Genomic DNA, 14,434 nt, shown 5'->3' on the forward strand with positions numbered 1-14,434 from the left:
CTTTCACTAGAAACTTTGAAATAAACAACACTCAAAAATCTGTACCAATCAGAACTGTCTGAGGAATTCAGAACAGCAGGAAAATACCATTGGCAAAATAAATACAAACTTGAAAAGAAGTGAACACTAAAATTTGTAAAACACTGTAAAGAATTACAAAAAGGTACAATTCTGATCTATGTATTTCAAGTGAAAGATCAGCAAGTCTTTAGAAAAAATTAGAAGAAATACACTCTAGTAACAAAGCACACAAAGGGGCTAAAGCAGACCACCAGATTTACCTATCAAGAAGGATGATAAGGAGTGAGTAGAGCTTAATCTATGCATACTTTTACTGTGTGGAGAAATTTTATAATGGCTTTAGTGTGGCAAGACACAGGTATGGAAAAAAAAACCAAATCAAAAGTACATTGATTCAGAAATCTTCTTTAAAACCATAAGCATCATCAAACACCAGAACAATGTTTGAAAGCTTCAAATAGACTTTCCACCACTGGAATTCTTTTTAAATGAAGGTTTTAATTTGCTTGTTTTATTGACACTTTCTAATAAATCACAGCTATCAAATCTGAAGCAGGAATTAACAAAAGCAGAGAATGTATGTTTTCACTGATAGAGATGCTCTGTGGCCTTCCACCAGCACTGAGGAGGGCAGCTTTTAAGTAAAGGAGTCACACACCATGTGTGAGCGACGCTGAAAGTGAGAATAATAAAACTTTGAGACAGTGCTCAAACAGGGAAACAAATACATTTATTTCAACAAGAAGGAACAGAAAAGTACTGCTATTCATAACCTCACTAATGGATATCAGCACCCATGCTACTGCATTATTTATTTTCTAATTAGGAAGAACATTAAAGTATTTTAATTAAGGGAATATCATACATAATGCTGCTAAATTCATTGAAATACTGACACGGCATTATTGTAACAAAACCCAGCCATGCTTACTTGAATAGCTCATGAGTTTGTTCAGCCAAGAACCAAGGCGCAAGGCAAACTTCTGGTGTGCCATAACATCAGCATGCAGAACCTCCACGTGGAGGGGTCGTTGAGAAACATTTTCAGAATGCCTCTAGGAGTCAGGTAAATATTAGTACACATAAAATAAAATAACATTAATTTCATTATTTATTTTCACCACCCACCATCTCTCCCAAGCAAAACAAAGAAAACAGTTCGATGTTTTATTTCTAAAGGTGCGGATGCTGAAAAGCTTGAAGCAGAGAAATTTTCCAGCTTTCTGTCAGTATCCTATGAAAGTTCTGCTTTCACACACAGGCTAGCTGAAAACAGTTTGAGGTTTTTGTAAACCAAGCCTTTATCTTGCAGGTGTTGCTTGTTTTGCACCTTGTTATGATACTGACTGGAGAAAATATTTTGAAATGGGTATCGTAGAGTTTAACCAATCATTCTGGGAGGTGGATGGTCAAGGGACCAATAACCTTATGCCATTCAAGTGAACCCAGTTATATAAACGAGTCTGTAAATTATTAAATAATTCCATTCGTTCCTGGACCCGAGGTCTATGTCGTTTTTCTTGCCATCCCTGGTACAACAGCAACATAAAGGCATCTATCTATCTCAAATGTGGTGGTGTAAATTCAATTTCAAAAAGTTCACAGGCAAGTTATAAAACCACGGAAGTACTAAGATAAAGACTGTACAGCAGACAAGTAAGTGCTCAGTAGTAATACTAATTAGGTTGGTATGGGGTGGTTTTTGTGAAAAATACTTTGGGAAGTTACCTTAATTTCTTCTTTTGCTTCCTGACAAGAGGCATAATGTCCTGCCTTAACAGCTCTACGACCCTGTTTAAGAAAATATTGAGCATGAGACCAATATAAAGCAAATCCAAAATGTCACAAGTCTGATCCTTGCTATATTTTTCATATGTAATAGAAAAACAGGGCCCAACACCACTCACAATAAACATCTAAAAGCAAATAAAAATTAACATAATTTTCTGTAGAATAAAAAGCTATCTAAATTAACAACACAACAACTAAGTAAAGTCTGGGTATCTTATTATTAAATAAGGAAAATTCATTCACACATTAAAATAGATGAAAGATTTCTGCAGAATACTTCAAATACAAACCATATCAACTTTTCTCCTAGCACACAGTACATGAAATAGCAGGGTATAACCAGAGGTATGTGCTTCCTAAACAAGTTCTCCACACCTGAGAAACAAGTGTTGACTAAGAGTTGCTCAGCAATATGCCTTTCTCTCCTCAAGCTCCAGCAAACAAAGATTCTATAACCAAGTGACTGTAGTAGTAACACTCAATGATTAAAAGGTGACTCTCTCAGATATCCCAAATGCACTAACCTCTTTATCTATGGCAGTCGTATGCAACTGGGCTTCACCAAGTTCACAGCCAAGTGCCCTTTGCAGGCTATAGATTACGTGATCATAAGAATGGTGCTCATCATTGAAAAGGACACAGTAGTAGCTGTCTACCTTCTCTCTGCTGGGAAAAAGATAACATTTCGCACAAATAAAAGTAAAATTGTAAATAGTGTCCTATCAAATACAAGCAACAGCTTATTTGATAGCTTGAGAAGAATGTCAAATACAAAAAAAAAGTTATTCAAGTAAATCAAGCATGCTAATGCTAATTCTTCATGCTAATGACATCCCCCACCACCACCTATGCCAGAAAAAAGTCACAGAAACTATGTATCAAATACAAAAGAGAAGTTTTGAAGTTATTTGATATTCTCTTATTATTTCCTTTGTCTGCTGTTTTATGAACCCATTTGTTTTGTAATGTGATAGACAGGCATTTTCCATTTTCATAGAATCATGGAATGGTTTGAGTTAGAGGGGACCTTTAAAGATCATCTAGTCCAGCCCCCCTGCAATGACCAGGGACATCTTCAACTAGATCAGGTTGCTCAGAACCCCATCCAACCTGACCTTGAATGTTTCCAGGGATGGTGCATCTACCAACCCTATGGGCAATCAGTTCCAACGTTTTCACCACCCTCATTGTAAAAGATTCCTTCTTGTACTTATTCTAAATCTACCCTCCTTTAGTTTAAAACCATTAGCCCTTGTCCTGTTGCAACAGACCTCGCTAAAAGGTTTGTCCACATCTTTCTCTCAAGCTCTGTGGAAAGCATTCTTGAAAATCTGCCAGCTCTGTCCTGCTCCCCTGTCCCTTAGTGTCCCATCAGTGTCTCCCACAAGAGCCAATGGCACCTGATGGGTCTCTCCACTCTCCTAATATTTCCTCCCCTGTGCACTAAGATCTGCCGCTTCGCTATGGATCAGGCTGGCTCAGGAGCACTTCTCTTCAGTGATTGATGGAGGACAGTCACACACTACTTTCCCCACAAAGTATCAAAAGCTTTTCTCTATATAACTCTAGGTCAAAAATACCACAGTGCTGTTTACGGTGATTTCAGGACTAATGTCTGCATGAGTATGAGAATATCCCAGGCAAAATTATAATCCAAGTTGCTAATGCCTTGAAGAGAAAGTTGGAAATACTCCCTACCTAACGGTGAGCTCCAGAGGCAGTTCCTTCTCTTCCTCCCAGATAAGCATATCTACAATGTATTTTATCACCGAGGGAAACACCCTCCTAGAATGCTCCATAATTTCTTCGTTCAACTGACATTCAGAATTCTGTAAAACATGAGATAATATTACTACAGAAAAGAACCTGAAAAGAAAATTAAAAGGGGGTTGGTAGAATACCTTACACTATAACAGGAAATTATATTATAATATCTATACATACTTATACTATAATCAGGAAATTATCCTTTTCATGATTTTTTCAAGCAAATTAACCTCACGGAATTTCTTATTTTCAAAGTCATTTCATCCCAAGGTCTCTCAGTAGTATTACAACAGTTTCACCCACCTTTCTTTATGCATCCATGTTTTATCTAGGACTAGACTATGAAAGGCCTCATCAAATGTGTTAACTTCACTTTTTTTTTAAACTTGCATTCAAAAAAGCTGTTTAGCAGCTTTCTGCATACCCATAGATATTAAAAGTTTGCAGTGCAGACCAAGATTCTTCCCCTGCATTGCTTTTCTTTTTTCGTGAGGGTATTCTGTCAAAAAATTATGACAATCAAACAAACATTCAAGGAATCCTAACTCTGTTCTTTTCAGAGATCATTTCAGAAATCATTCAAAATATCCCTGTGAACTGACATATTTCCCATCCATATCAAGTGAATTGTCTACACCATATAACATGATTAATCATTTCTATAGGCATTTAAGCAGGAGATATATTAAGCTTTTAAGTTAAGAAAATCATTACCAAATCTGCACCTACGAATGAAGCAATCAATGTTCAGGTATAAGACACAGGTACACTGCAATGAGGCTGTATAGAAGGAGGGCTTTAATCCCAGGGCCCTGATGACCTTTACCACACCCCACCTTCCTTTTAGCATATGCATACAGAAATGTATATAACGTTATTAATGGTAACACAACCAAATCCAGTAGTTTCATATATAAACATGACACTGAAACAGAAGCTGTATTTGCACAAAGTTTCCTATAACTTTAGGTTCACTCAAACTGCCAAAAAAAAAATCTGAATAGGTATGTTTTTGCTAGAATGAAAAAAAGATGACAAACAGGTATTTTCCAGGGATAAAGCTTTTCATGTGTGACTTTGAATCCCAAAGTATTAAGGGCACTCACTTCTGCAATACATAATCTGACACACATTAAATATCAAAGAACAGAGCGATGTGTTTAATACAGCTAAGAACCATATTTTCAGAAATTCTTAAATGGATAAATATGACTGTAGTTGATTTATGAAGCAGAAAGGTTTTTTTAAAAAAGCAAAATTCTGTTGAATAATGCATTAGGTAAGATGGAAAAGCTAAAACTGTAGCAAAATAGAAGTAAAAATATGTTAACATGAACAACAGTTTTCTGACCTGATAAGCATCAGAACAGTAATTTAGAGTCAAACATGCAATCTAAAAATGTGTATCAGTGAAACCATGGTCTATAAACATCACGAAGTGTACATACTAAATTCTGGATATGCTTTTATGTCTCAACAATTAAGAATGTACATATCTGGGGTAATTATTCTTTTCCCCAGACTGACAAAACTTTCATCATCTTAATGTTTGGAGCAGAATGAAAAAAAATACAGTGCTAGGAATAATCTAATTGACCTGAGCTGTAAACATACTAATTTTTTTTCCCATTTTTCTTAACAGTTTGGCTTTTTAAGCACTAATGTATGTTAAGAAAAAAAACAATAGAGCTGGAGAAAAACTCAGTATTGTGTACAGAGATAATCCTGTAATAAGACATGCTGCTTCCCTTCAGTCTGCAGGAAAAAAAAAAAAAATCAGAGGAAATCACATCAAAGGATTTATAAACTATTAAAAATGGCAACTGCACTCAAACAAGTAGTGAAATGTTAAATGATGCAATGCCACCTCCAATTTTAGTTTTATATATATTTATATATAATATCCATTTTAATAGAAGTCACAGTAAAATGAAATTAAGATACATCTAATGTAAAGTGAAAGGGTAAAAAGAAAATTGTCTCAGAACTATGCCCAAAAGTGCATAATTATTTAAGCGTCAAGGCAAAGTTTAAAAATCCAAAATTGTGGAAGAACAAACAAAGTATCTTTAGGTACTGAAGTCTGGAAATAAGTAACAACCTTTAAAAAAAAAAAAAGGGGGGCCTGGCAAGTATTGCTTTCTTACCTCAAACACGACTTCTTAAAGTTAACTGGTTTTAAGGATATATTTAGGCAAAAAGAGTTTTGTATTTCTGGCACATGGAAGACATTATTTTGGAATCAATAGAAAATGGATAACTCCTGAAAGCCCTGAGTGGGGATTCTAAAATTATATATTCTCTGCATGTAGAGTAATTAAAGGAATACTGGTCAGGATTATCCAGACAAGAATGCTTTCTGTCTGTTTGACAAGCACAGGATAAACTTCTGCCCTATCAGAAAACATGCTGGAAAAGAAATACACAAGATATCTGTACCAAAGGTGCTTTGTCACTCATTTCTTTTCCTCACTGTATGCTGAGAAAATTCCTACATTTTGAATGCCCTTGATTCTCAAAACAGAGAACAAACCATGAGGTAATCCAAACATTCACCATCGTCATAAAGAATCCATGACAGACAAGTCCTTTATTAAAAAAGAAAGATGGACATGCAATGTAATCTTTCAAATAGCTACATATAGTTTATATTAATATGCTGATGCACTGCATTATTGATGTGGCTGTACTTCTACCCTCTTAGAGAGTCTGCATATACTGACTGCATAATAGCTACACATATTGACAACAAAGAACTAATAAGCAGCCTTCTACTTCTTAAAATTCAAGTAATTGTCTAATTATAGGTTTTCTATCAGTCACAACTCTCAAGTAGCACTCATTGTAGGAGTATGCTCCAGTTTATTTGACAGGCAGTTGTAACACAGCTTTGGACTTAAACAGCTCCATGACGGAAGTGATGATTAAACAAATTCACTGCAAGCCAGCCAAAGACCTTATCAGAGATTGGATGAGAAATATTACTTGAAGAAGCATGGGAAGCTCCCTGTTTCCTTATGATCACAGGCATAACTATAGTTTTCACTCCAGTTGAAAACCAAGTGCAGTCACTATTGATATGATCTAACCGTTATCTCCATTGTATGCAAATGCCTTGAAGAATATTCTGACCAGCTCATCTTCATGCAAACAAACAAAATGCTGAGGACTCCTGAATGCAAGCAGTTTCCCCTCAAGCTTTGCTTGAATGTTGTTTGGAAAACAAATCCACAAAATTTTGACCATGTGATTTTAAACAAGAGTGAAGCAGCCTTCTAGGTAAAATTCATAAAGGTTTCAGTGGTTTTTTCCTAACATTTGGTTTTATTTTATTATGATGAAAAAGCTGTTCTAAAGGAAAGGGAGGTAAAAAGCAGAATATGCTGTCACAGATCTGTGAGATCAAAATCTGTACCTTGCAGAAAAACAGGCTCCCCAGCAGGATGTAAAAGGGACTCATCAGGGGTTTTGGAAGCAAAAAGTACTATTATTCTCAGAACAACTGAATTGTTGAAACAACTATTAGAAGATCTCATGCAGACCTAAGTTTTAAAGGTAGGTGATACAATCCATTTTGTTTACAATCTCTTAGTTGTATTTCTTGATGTGCCTCATAGGTCCATGTTCATCCAGGTATCTGTGCAATTTTTTTTGGTGAGCCATCACAGTTAAGTCCATAATGTTTGCTGGCTCCTGTGTGTAAGAAAGTGGTCACCTGAGGAATAAGCAGTATCACTTATCTCTAGGAGCAGTGGAGATCCTTTAGCTGGAAACACTTAGATCCCAGCAGAACAACAGTTAATTCTCAACTGAAACATGAACATTTTGTCTTAAGACTACTACTAAATTCTCTTTGTGATATGATAAGGGCCTCTAGAAGTCTGATACTGAGCATCTTGTAGCACAAGTTTTCCATACTTCCAAAAGTGGTTTTGATGCTGGTAGACACGTGAGTTCTCTACTTTTCCATATGCCTTTATCAACACTACCAGCAACCTAGCATTGAAAAAAAATAATCCTATTTTCCTTCAGAGCACAAGGACAAAAATTAATCCTTCCCGAAGAGGAACTGTGCAAGTTTCTTATCCTGGAAACACCTGCAGAATGTGCTGGAAGAAATATTAAACACATATGTAGTCGTGGTGACAGCAGCAAAATTAACCATGCCATAGCTATTTTTTCCTCAGTCAAACACTGAGGAAGCCATTTGAGCTCTTTTGATTACAGGTTTTCATGAGTAATACATAGGTATCAGCCACAGACACCAGATAGCTCAGTACTCAGGGATAGGCATTGCACAGCAGAGTACACTTTACTGAAGTAGAAGTAGGTAAGCAACAAGCTCCAAGTGGTAAACAGATTACTCCTTATTGCAGCTTCAAACATTTTTATCTCTGAAATCCATTAACTTTCTTCTTTTTTTTTTTTTGAAGGATGAAAACGTGAAAGAAAACTTTGTCGCCTATTTCTGTAAGACCAGTGCTCTTTATTCCTCTTCCATCTGACTTTTTTGCCAGATCATAAATAACAGTCCAGTTGCTACAAAAACACCAGTAATTAGGGGTCTATTTGCAATGACAAATGCTAAGGTTTTTCAGATTATCTCAGAATGCAGGACTCTGAAAAAAACCCAAATTTTACCTGAAGCAACTGATTTGCCTGCATTCTCCTCAAGAATTTCTTGTAAGATGGTGTATTTCTTGTTATTATGCTCATTTACAAGATACAATGACCATGAGACATCCTAGCTTAAGAGGTTAGTTCCAAGCCACAGAGAATTTTTTTTAGTCATAGTGACAGTTCACACACCAGAAGTAACTGGCAAAAGCAAATGTTCAGTAATGTAGAAAAAATATTAAAATCAAGTACTACTTCTAAACATTTGCTAACCACTGGGAAACTAATTATTTGTAAATAAGAACTGAGTAACACACTTAGCTAAGAAAAGAATAAGAGACTGCAATTTTAATTCCAAATGAAAGACTCAAGTGCATAAGACAGGTGGATGAAACTGTCTCCAAACAAAAAGCAAAAAAACCAAGGGATGTCCAATATACGTTTGATCCCAAACACATTGACCAAGGAAATCCTGATTCAAGTTGACTGAACCTGTTACATGAGTTATACAATACATTCATATACAGGAATAAGCACTTTTTAAAATAAGAAGGTAACATTTACAATAGTTACTAATTTCACTTTAAGCAATATTCTTACTTCTTTTGGAGAACCTGATGCTCCAGGCTCATGTTTAGTACACAGCGGTCCAGCCTTCCATGCCTCTGTATCCCCACAGTCACAAAATCCACCTCCAGTGGAGCTATGCATCTGGAAAAACCATGTATTTCAGTCATGAAATATGCATATAAAAAGCAAGAGGAAAATAACAATGTCCATTATTCAAATCAAACACAAGTATAAACACCTACTTAAAAATAGAAGAGTCACTGCATAACCAATGGACTTACCACAACTTTCTTTTCTTTATTTAGACAAAAGGAGACTTACCAGAGGAGAAGGGAAGTAAAAGGTAAACTTTTTGAGCAGAAGATAAAGGAGGAAATAGAGTTTCCGCTACAGAAAGGTATGCAAGTCCTAAATAAATTTAACTTGAAAGTAAGTGAAAAAGCCTATGACTGATGAGTGTTTCATAAATGGCAAAATATATATTTCTGGGTTTATTCACAAAATTATAGCAAAGCTGTTGAATGCCTTCTTTAAAATTACTTCATAAAGTTAGAAAATTAGATTAAAAATATGTGCATATTAAACAGTACTTCTAACCAAAGAAAAGATTACATGATCAGCATCTAAATAAATTTTTATAACTTTAACTTTGCATTGTACTTTCAGAAGAGTACAAATTCTGACCCTCCATTTTGGCAAAAAGTTCAGACAAAACTCAGGCAAAACCAATTATCCTTAGCTTCCTCCAAATCTCCAATCTTGAAATATTTCTAAAAAAACTCAATGACCCAATAAAAAGACATTAAAAAATCTGTTATTTACCTGAAACATTTTAAAATAACCTGATCTAATTAGACGTGCTTCGAGCAGGAGGCTGGACTAGGTGACCTCCTTAGGTCCCTTCCAACATAAATTATTCTATGAATCTCTGTATTCTTGAGATGAAAATGATGCAAATCTGCTCCCATCTGATTACCTATTTCCATAGCTGATGCTTTGCCTGAAGAATTTACTGAAAAAAGGGGAAATGACAACAGCTTCTCAGCCCAGCTGTGGCTCCAAACTGCTCTGTAATCATTACTGTCTGTTTTCCCTGGGTTTTCACCTTACTTACTTGCCAACAGATCTGACTGGGACTTAGGATGCAACTGTCATTTTCAGTCACAGCTCTTTGCTCAGACCTGCACTCCCATGAGATTGTCAAAGAGAATACACTATATGCATTCATAAACACTCCTTTATCTTTTGGTTCCTCAATTAGCAAGTTGCTGTTCTTAGAAGCAGCTTTACATAGTTAGAAACACAAGATGAGAGATTAATTCATAAATCCCAGAATTTTTTTTTTTAATAATAAAATTACTAATGGTTTAGATGCAGTTTATTATAGCCTCAAAAGAACTTCTCTAAAGCTGCAAATACCATTTCTTAAAATAAGATTTTCCTACCTTGTACCGGTGGTTCTTGTGAATGCTATTCTGGAAGCAGTCAATACAGAGCACACAAGTTGGATCAACTGCACAGTCTCTGCAACAAAAATGGTAAGTGGAAAACTTTCTAAAACAAACACCTGAAATTTTCATGCACAAAAGAAAGTGTTGCTCTGAAAAAAAAACCAACTGAGATTAACAACAGAGTCAAAGTATAAAAACATTGACTTTTATCATCTTTCTGTGACATGGAATAGCCAGTCTTGTTAGGTTTGAACCATGTACTCAAACCTGTTATACAAATTCTGTCAAAAACACGCTCAATTTCCAGTTTCAAAACTTGCTGCTAACCTTTTCTGGTTTTGCTAAGAATAAGCAGATATTAAAACCTGTGAGGACTCTGAATTAACTTTTATTATTGTTTCCAACATCTGCAGTCAGTTTACCAATTAAACTTTTGCTACACTTCTACTAGGTTATGTTTCTAACTTTTAAAACAGTTAGAAGTTAAAATCTGAAAAGAATTCCTTTCTAGATGAGCTAGGAATACATACTTTGAAATTTAACTTCTACAGTTTCACTCATGCACTTAAATACCTGAAAATATGGAATTATACTCATGGGCAATCTAATTTCATTTCTTCCTGTGTTCCACATACATACTTTCCTATATAGCCTTTTTTCTTAAAACACGGTCACTTTTTCTTTAAATGATGTTTTATTCTATGCAAAATGTGAATGACAGGTGCTAAATGACAACATATCGAATTTTTTACTTTATACCATTGTTCAACATTTAGTTCAAGCCTCTTTTACAACTAAAATACCATGGTAATTCTGATTACAGAAATAACTTCCTTTCAAACCTTCAGATTGTAATAATCACTACAATAATTTAATACTTCAGTAACATTCATTTATTATCATAAGTCTACTAAAAGGGGAATTAAAGAAAAATGAAGCCAGAAGTGGCTGCTAGATTTGATTACCCAATTCAAGACATTCATATTTTAAAACTTCAGAGTATCTTTCATTTTTAGCATTTTAGAAGCCTAAAGCAAACAGACATCTAGCTTCAGTTGCAGTAGTATGTACAGTATCTCATATAAATACTACCACATTTTTGCAAGACTGGAACTCAAATAAGAAAGAAACCAACTCTGAGATATTTAGCTTTGTCTTTTTGCCTGCTACTGTCCATGAACTCTGTAGAGGTAGGAAGAGAATTATTCCCATTCCAGTAGCACTAAACTGTCTTGTCCACCTTTTTCCTTCGTACAATTGTCCCACAGCATACACTTTCAAGTACACCCAGCAAGACTTCTTCAAAGACCATTCTCCTTTCATACACAACACTAACTGATTCCTAGAAAAGGCTGAAGAGTATGTGATTGATTAAAACTTTACAGTGTAATTCATAAAGGAAGTTTATAGAGAGCTTTCATTTTGACATTTCCTAAATTCTAAGGGATGGATTTTTTACTCATAGCGCTTTTCATCCTTAATAATATTATTTCAGTATTTCTAATTAAATTTTCTAGGCTTTTGAAATAAACTGAAAAATAGAATAAACTACGGCAATAGCATCATATTAATGCTCATGAATTGCCGGACCAGTTGCAATCTTTACATTCACCACAAAGACTGCTGGCTTTTTTAAATGAATATATTTTTATTCATGATACTCACTAACGTATTTGTATTAAGAGGAATTAGTAAAATTAATTTTATCAAATCAATGAGCTGTCACTTTTAATATACTCCAGGATGAGAAAAAAAAGGTGAAAAAATTACCATTGGTCACAATGGTAAGCAAAGGACTGATGATGCTCAAAAACGCTGGTTTCTGTTTCAGACTTTGAAAGGGTGAGTACTGTATTCCTCAATTCAGGTACAGACCCCATATTCATACCCTATCATCCAACATTTTTAACCAATGGCTTTTGGCACTTTTAGTATCCTTTCCATTTCTTTCCCCATTTCTCTGCCAGAGCCTTCTTTTCATATGCAATCTTCCTCACTCTAAAGTGGTTTGAAATTGGAAACAAATGCCAGCATCAGTTAAGCAAAGAAGTACCATGACACAAGCAATGACTAGTTAGCAGCACAACTGATTTTATTAAAACACTTTGCTCAGTTACTATAGATGGGAACATTGATGAGAACACACCTGCATTCTTACCTGCAAGAGTATGTTGTCTCACCTCCTTTGAACACCTTTCCACAGAGCTGGGAGGTTCCACTCTGTTGTAGTTTCTCCAGGAATATATCTGGGTCCTCCCCAAACAAATAGCATTCCAGGGGGTATAATATTGCTGCCTGGACCATTTCTTCTTGTTTCTCCAGCAAGGGGTCCATTTCAGCTGAGTAAATATTTGGCACATGTTTTGCCAAGCACTCTAAAAACATAGCTTGGAAGTCGAATCTTTCATCACACCACTGCAACAAAAAGTACACCCACAGATAAACAAGTAAGTAAATATAAAGAAAATAGGATTACACACTTCTACTGTGAATTCAGAAATCTTTCCTACATCAGAAGTCAGTTCTCTGTGCAATAAAATCCAAGAAACTATGGATTCCCAATAATTTCTCTGCTATTTTCCACCACAGTAACCTACATTAGAAGAGTTCTCCAAAAGAATAAATGAATCCAAGCACACATGCAGTCAGAACTGCTGAAACCCCAGTACTCCGAAAACCAGATCTGTAAACATCATGTATGAAACATAAGTTTCATCTTTGTTTTCTGAAAAACTGTATGTTTACCTTACAAAAAAGTACAAAAACTGTCTACAAAGAAGATCTAAAGGGAAGGAACAGAAATGAGATGCCATTTAGAAAAAGCCTAGATTAATAATAATATCCATCACCGCAAACTAATCTGTTAAATGAGGCTGCTTTCACATTGTAGTCACTTAAAACACTTTCTTTATGGCTTTAATAAACATACTACATTTCTAATAGATTTAGCTTTAGCCTGAGGCTTCTACTGGTATTTTGGCCATCAATCTTCTTCAGCATTACCCTTAGGTAGTCCATTACTTTGTTTGTCATGGTGAAAATGCATGGCAGAAGCTGATGGAAAAGATAAGCCATGGATGATGTGGTCAAGCAGGAGAGCAGGTTTGTCCACAATCATATTAGAATATTCTTATTTTGTAAGTACAGCAGCTTGATCAGTCTAATCAGATTACTTGAATCACAAAGCATTCAAACCTATCCATGATTATCTGAAAATGAAGACCCATCCATGAAGTGAAAGGAACCACTTATTTAAATTCCAAAGCTAACAAAAAGATCTGGTTTTGTTCCAGAATTTTACTTGAGCAGTAAGCACCACTGCAATTACTGTATTGGTCCTAAAAGCTGTAGCATACACACATACATAATATATATGCAATCTCTATACATATACATAGATGCACTCAAATATATAGGTACATATTTATTTTCACATATTCAGATCTAAGAAACAAAAAGAAAAGGAAACTAATTAAATGGCTGCCTTTTAATTTTCATTAACTTGTTCAAATTTTTCAACTACCTAGCACCATTTTTGTTAAATAAAAGTGATGCTTACCCAGGGCATAAAGACACTAAATTATAAAAAAGAACTGAACATGAAATCCAAATTTATCAGATACTTACATATCAACACTGAAAAAAGAAAAATATCACACATAGCTGATGGTTGAGAAACATATTCAATTGTAAAATGTAGCTGGAAACTGAATTGCTTGATCATGTGTTTATTTTTTTATGCATCTGATTTAAGATGAGGGGAAGTGAATTATTCTTATCATAATTAAACGTCATAATTTAGTGCTTCTGCTTAAACATGTTTTCTCCTGTAACTTGTTTTTGTTTTATCTTACCTATACTGCACTATGGCTTCATCAAATTCCCCTCCCAATTTGGTTACTGTATTTTTTAAATGCAGGAGGGTGGGATGTGGCCCCTTGGCAGGCTCTCTCCGCAAAGCACAAGAGAATCCCAGTCTGTACCCTTCCATCTTAATAACCCGTGTTCCCAGGAGACAGTGCAAGTTTAGCTTCTGCATTGTTGGTCCAGAGCACGTCATAGCTTCAAGAAACACAGGGCTAAGCTTCCCTGAAAATCTGCCAGAAGTGTAAAATGGGTTCTCACACAGTCAAACTCACAAGCATTTCAAGCATTCTTGTGCAAAGCTTTTAATTCTATTTAGATGTTGTTTTGAGAAGAGAGGACAGGAAGTAGGG

General features: G+C 35.3%; 1 protein-coding gene across 1 annotated transcript in view; it reads right to left on the bottom strand.

The window, feature by feature from the left end:
* UBR1 (ubiquitin protein ligase E3 component n-recognin 1) overlaps positions 1-12,650 on the bottom strand; it is a 55,068-nt gene extending 42,418 nt beyond the window's left edge. Inside the window, exons 1-7 of the mRNA XM_017742064.1 lie at positions 12,376-12,650; positions 10,212-10,290; positions 8,797-8,907; positions 3,511-3,641; positions 2,337-2,478; positions 1,750-1,812; positions 953-1,076 (exon numbers count right to left, since the gene is read on the bottom strand). Of these exons, the coding sequence (XP_017597553.1) occupies positions 953-1,076; positions 1,750-1,812; positions 2,337-2,478; positions 3,511-3,641; positions 8,797-8,907; positions 10,212-10,290; positions 12,376-12,602 (877 nt within the window). The 5' untranslated portion in view covers positions 12,603-12,650. The remainder of the gene's footprint in view (positions 1-952; positions 1,077-1,749; positions 1,813-2,336; positions 2,479-3,510; positions 3,642-8,796; positions 8,908-10,211; positions 10,291-12,375) is intronic.
* Between the last annotated feature and the right edge of the window lie 1,784 nt (positions 12,651-14,434).

The sequence above is a fragment of the Corvus brachyrhynchos genome, unplaced genomic scaffold (genome assembly GCF_000691975.1).
Source record: "Corvus brachyrhynchos isolate BGI_N302 unplaced genomic scaffold, ASM69197v1 scaffold115, whole genome shotgun sequence".
NCBI classification, from domain to species: Eukaryota; Metazoa; Chordata; class Aves; order Passeriformes; family Corvidae; genus Corvus; species Corvus brachyrhynchos.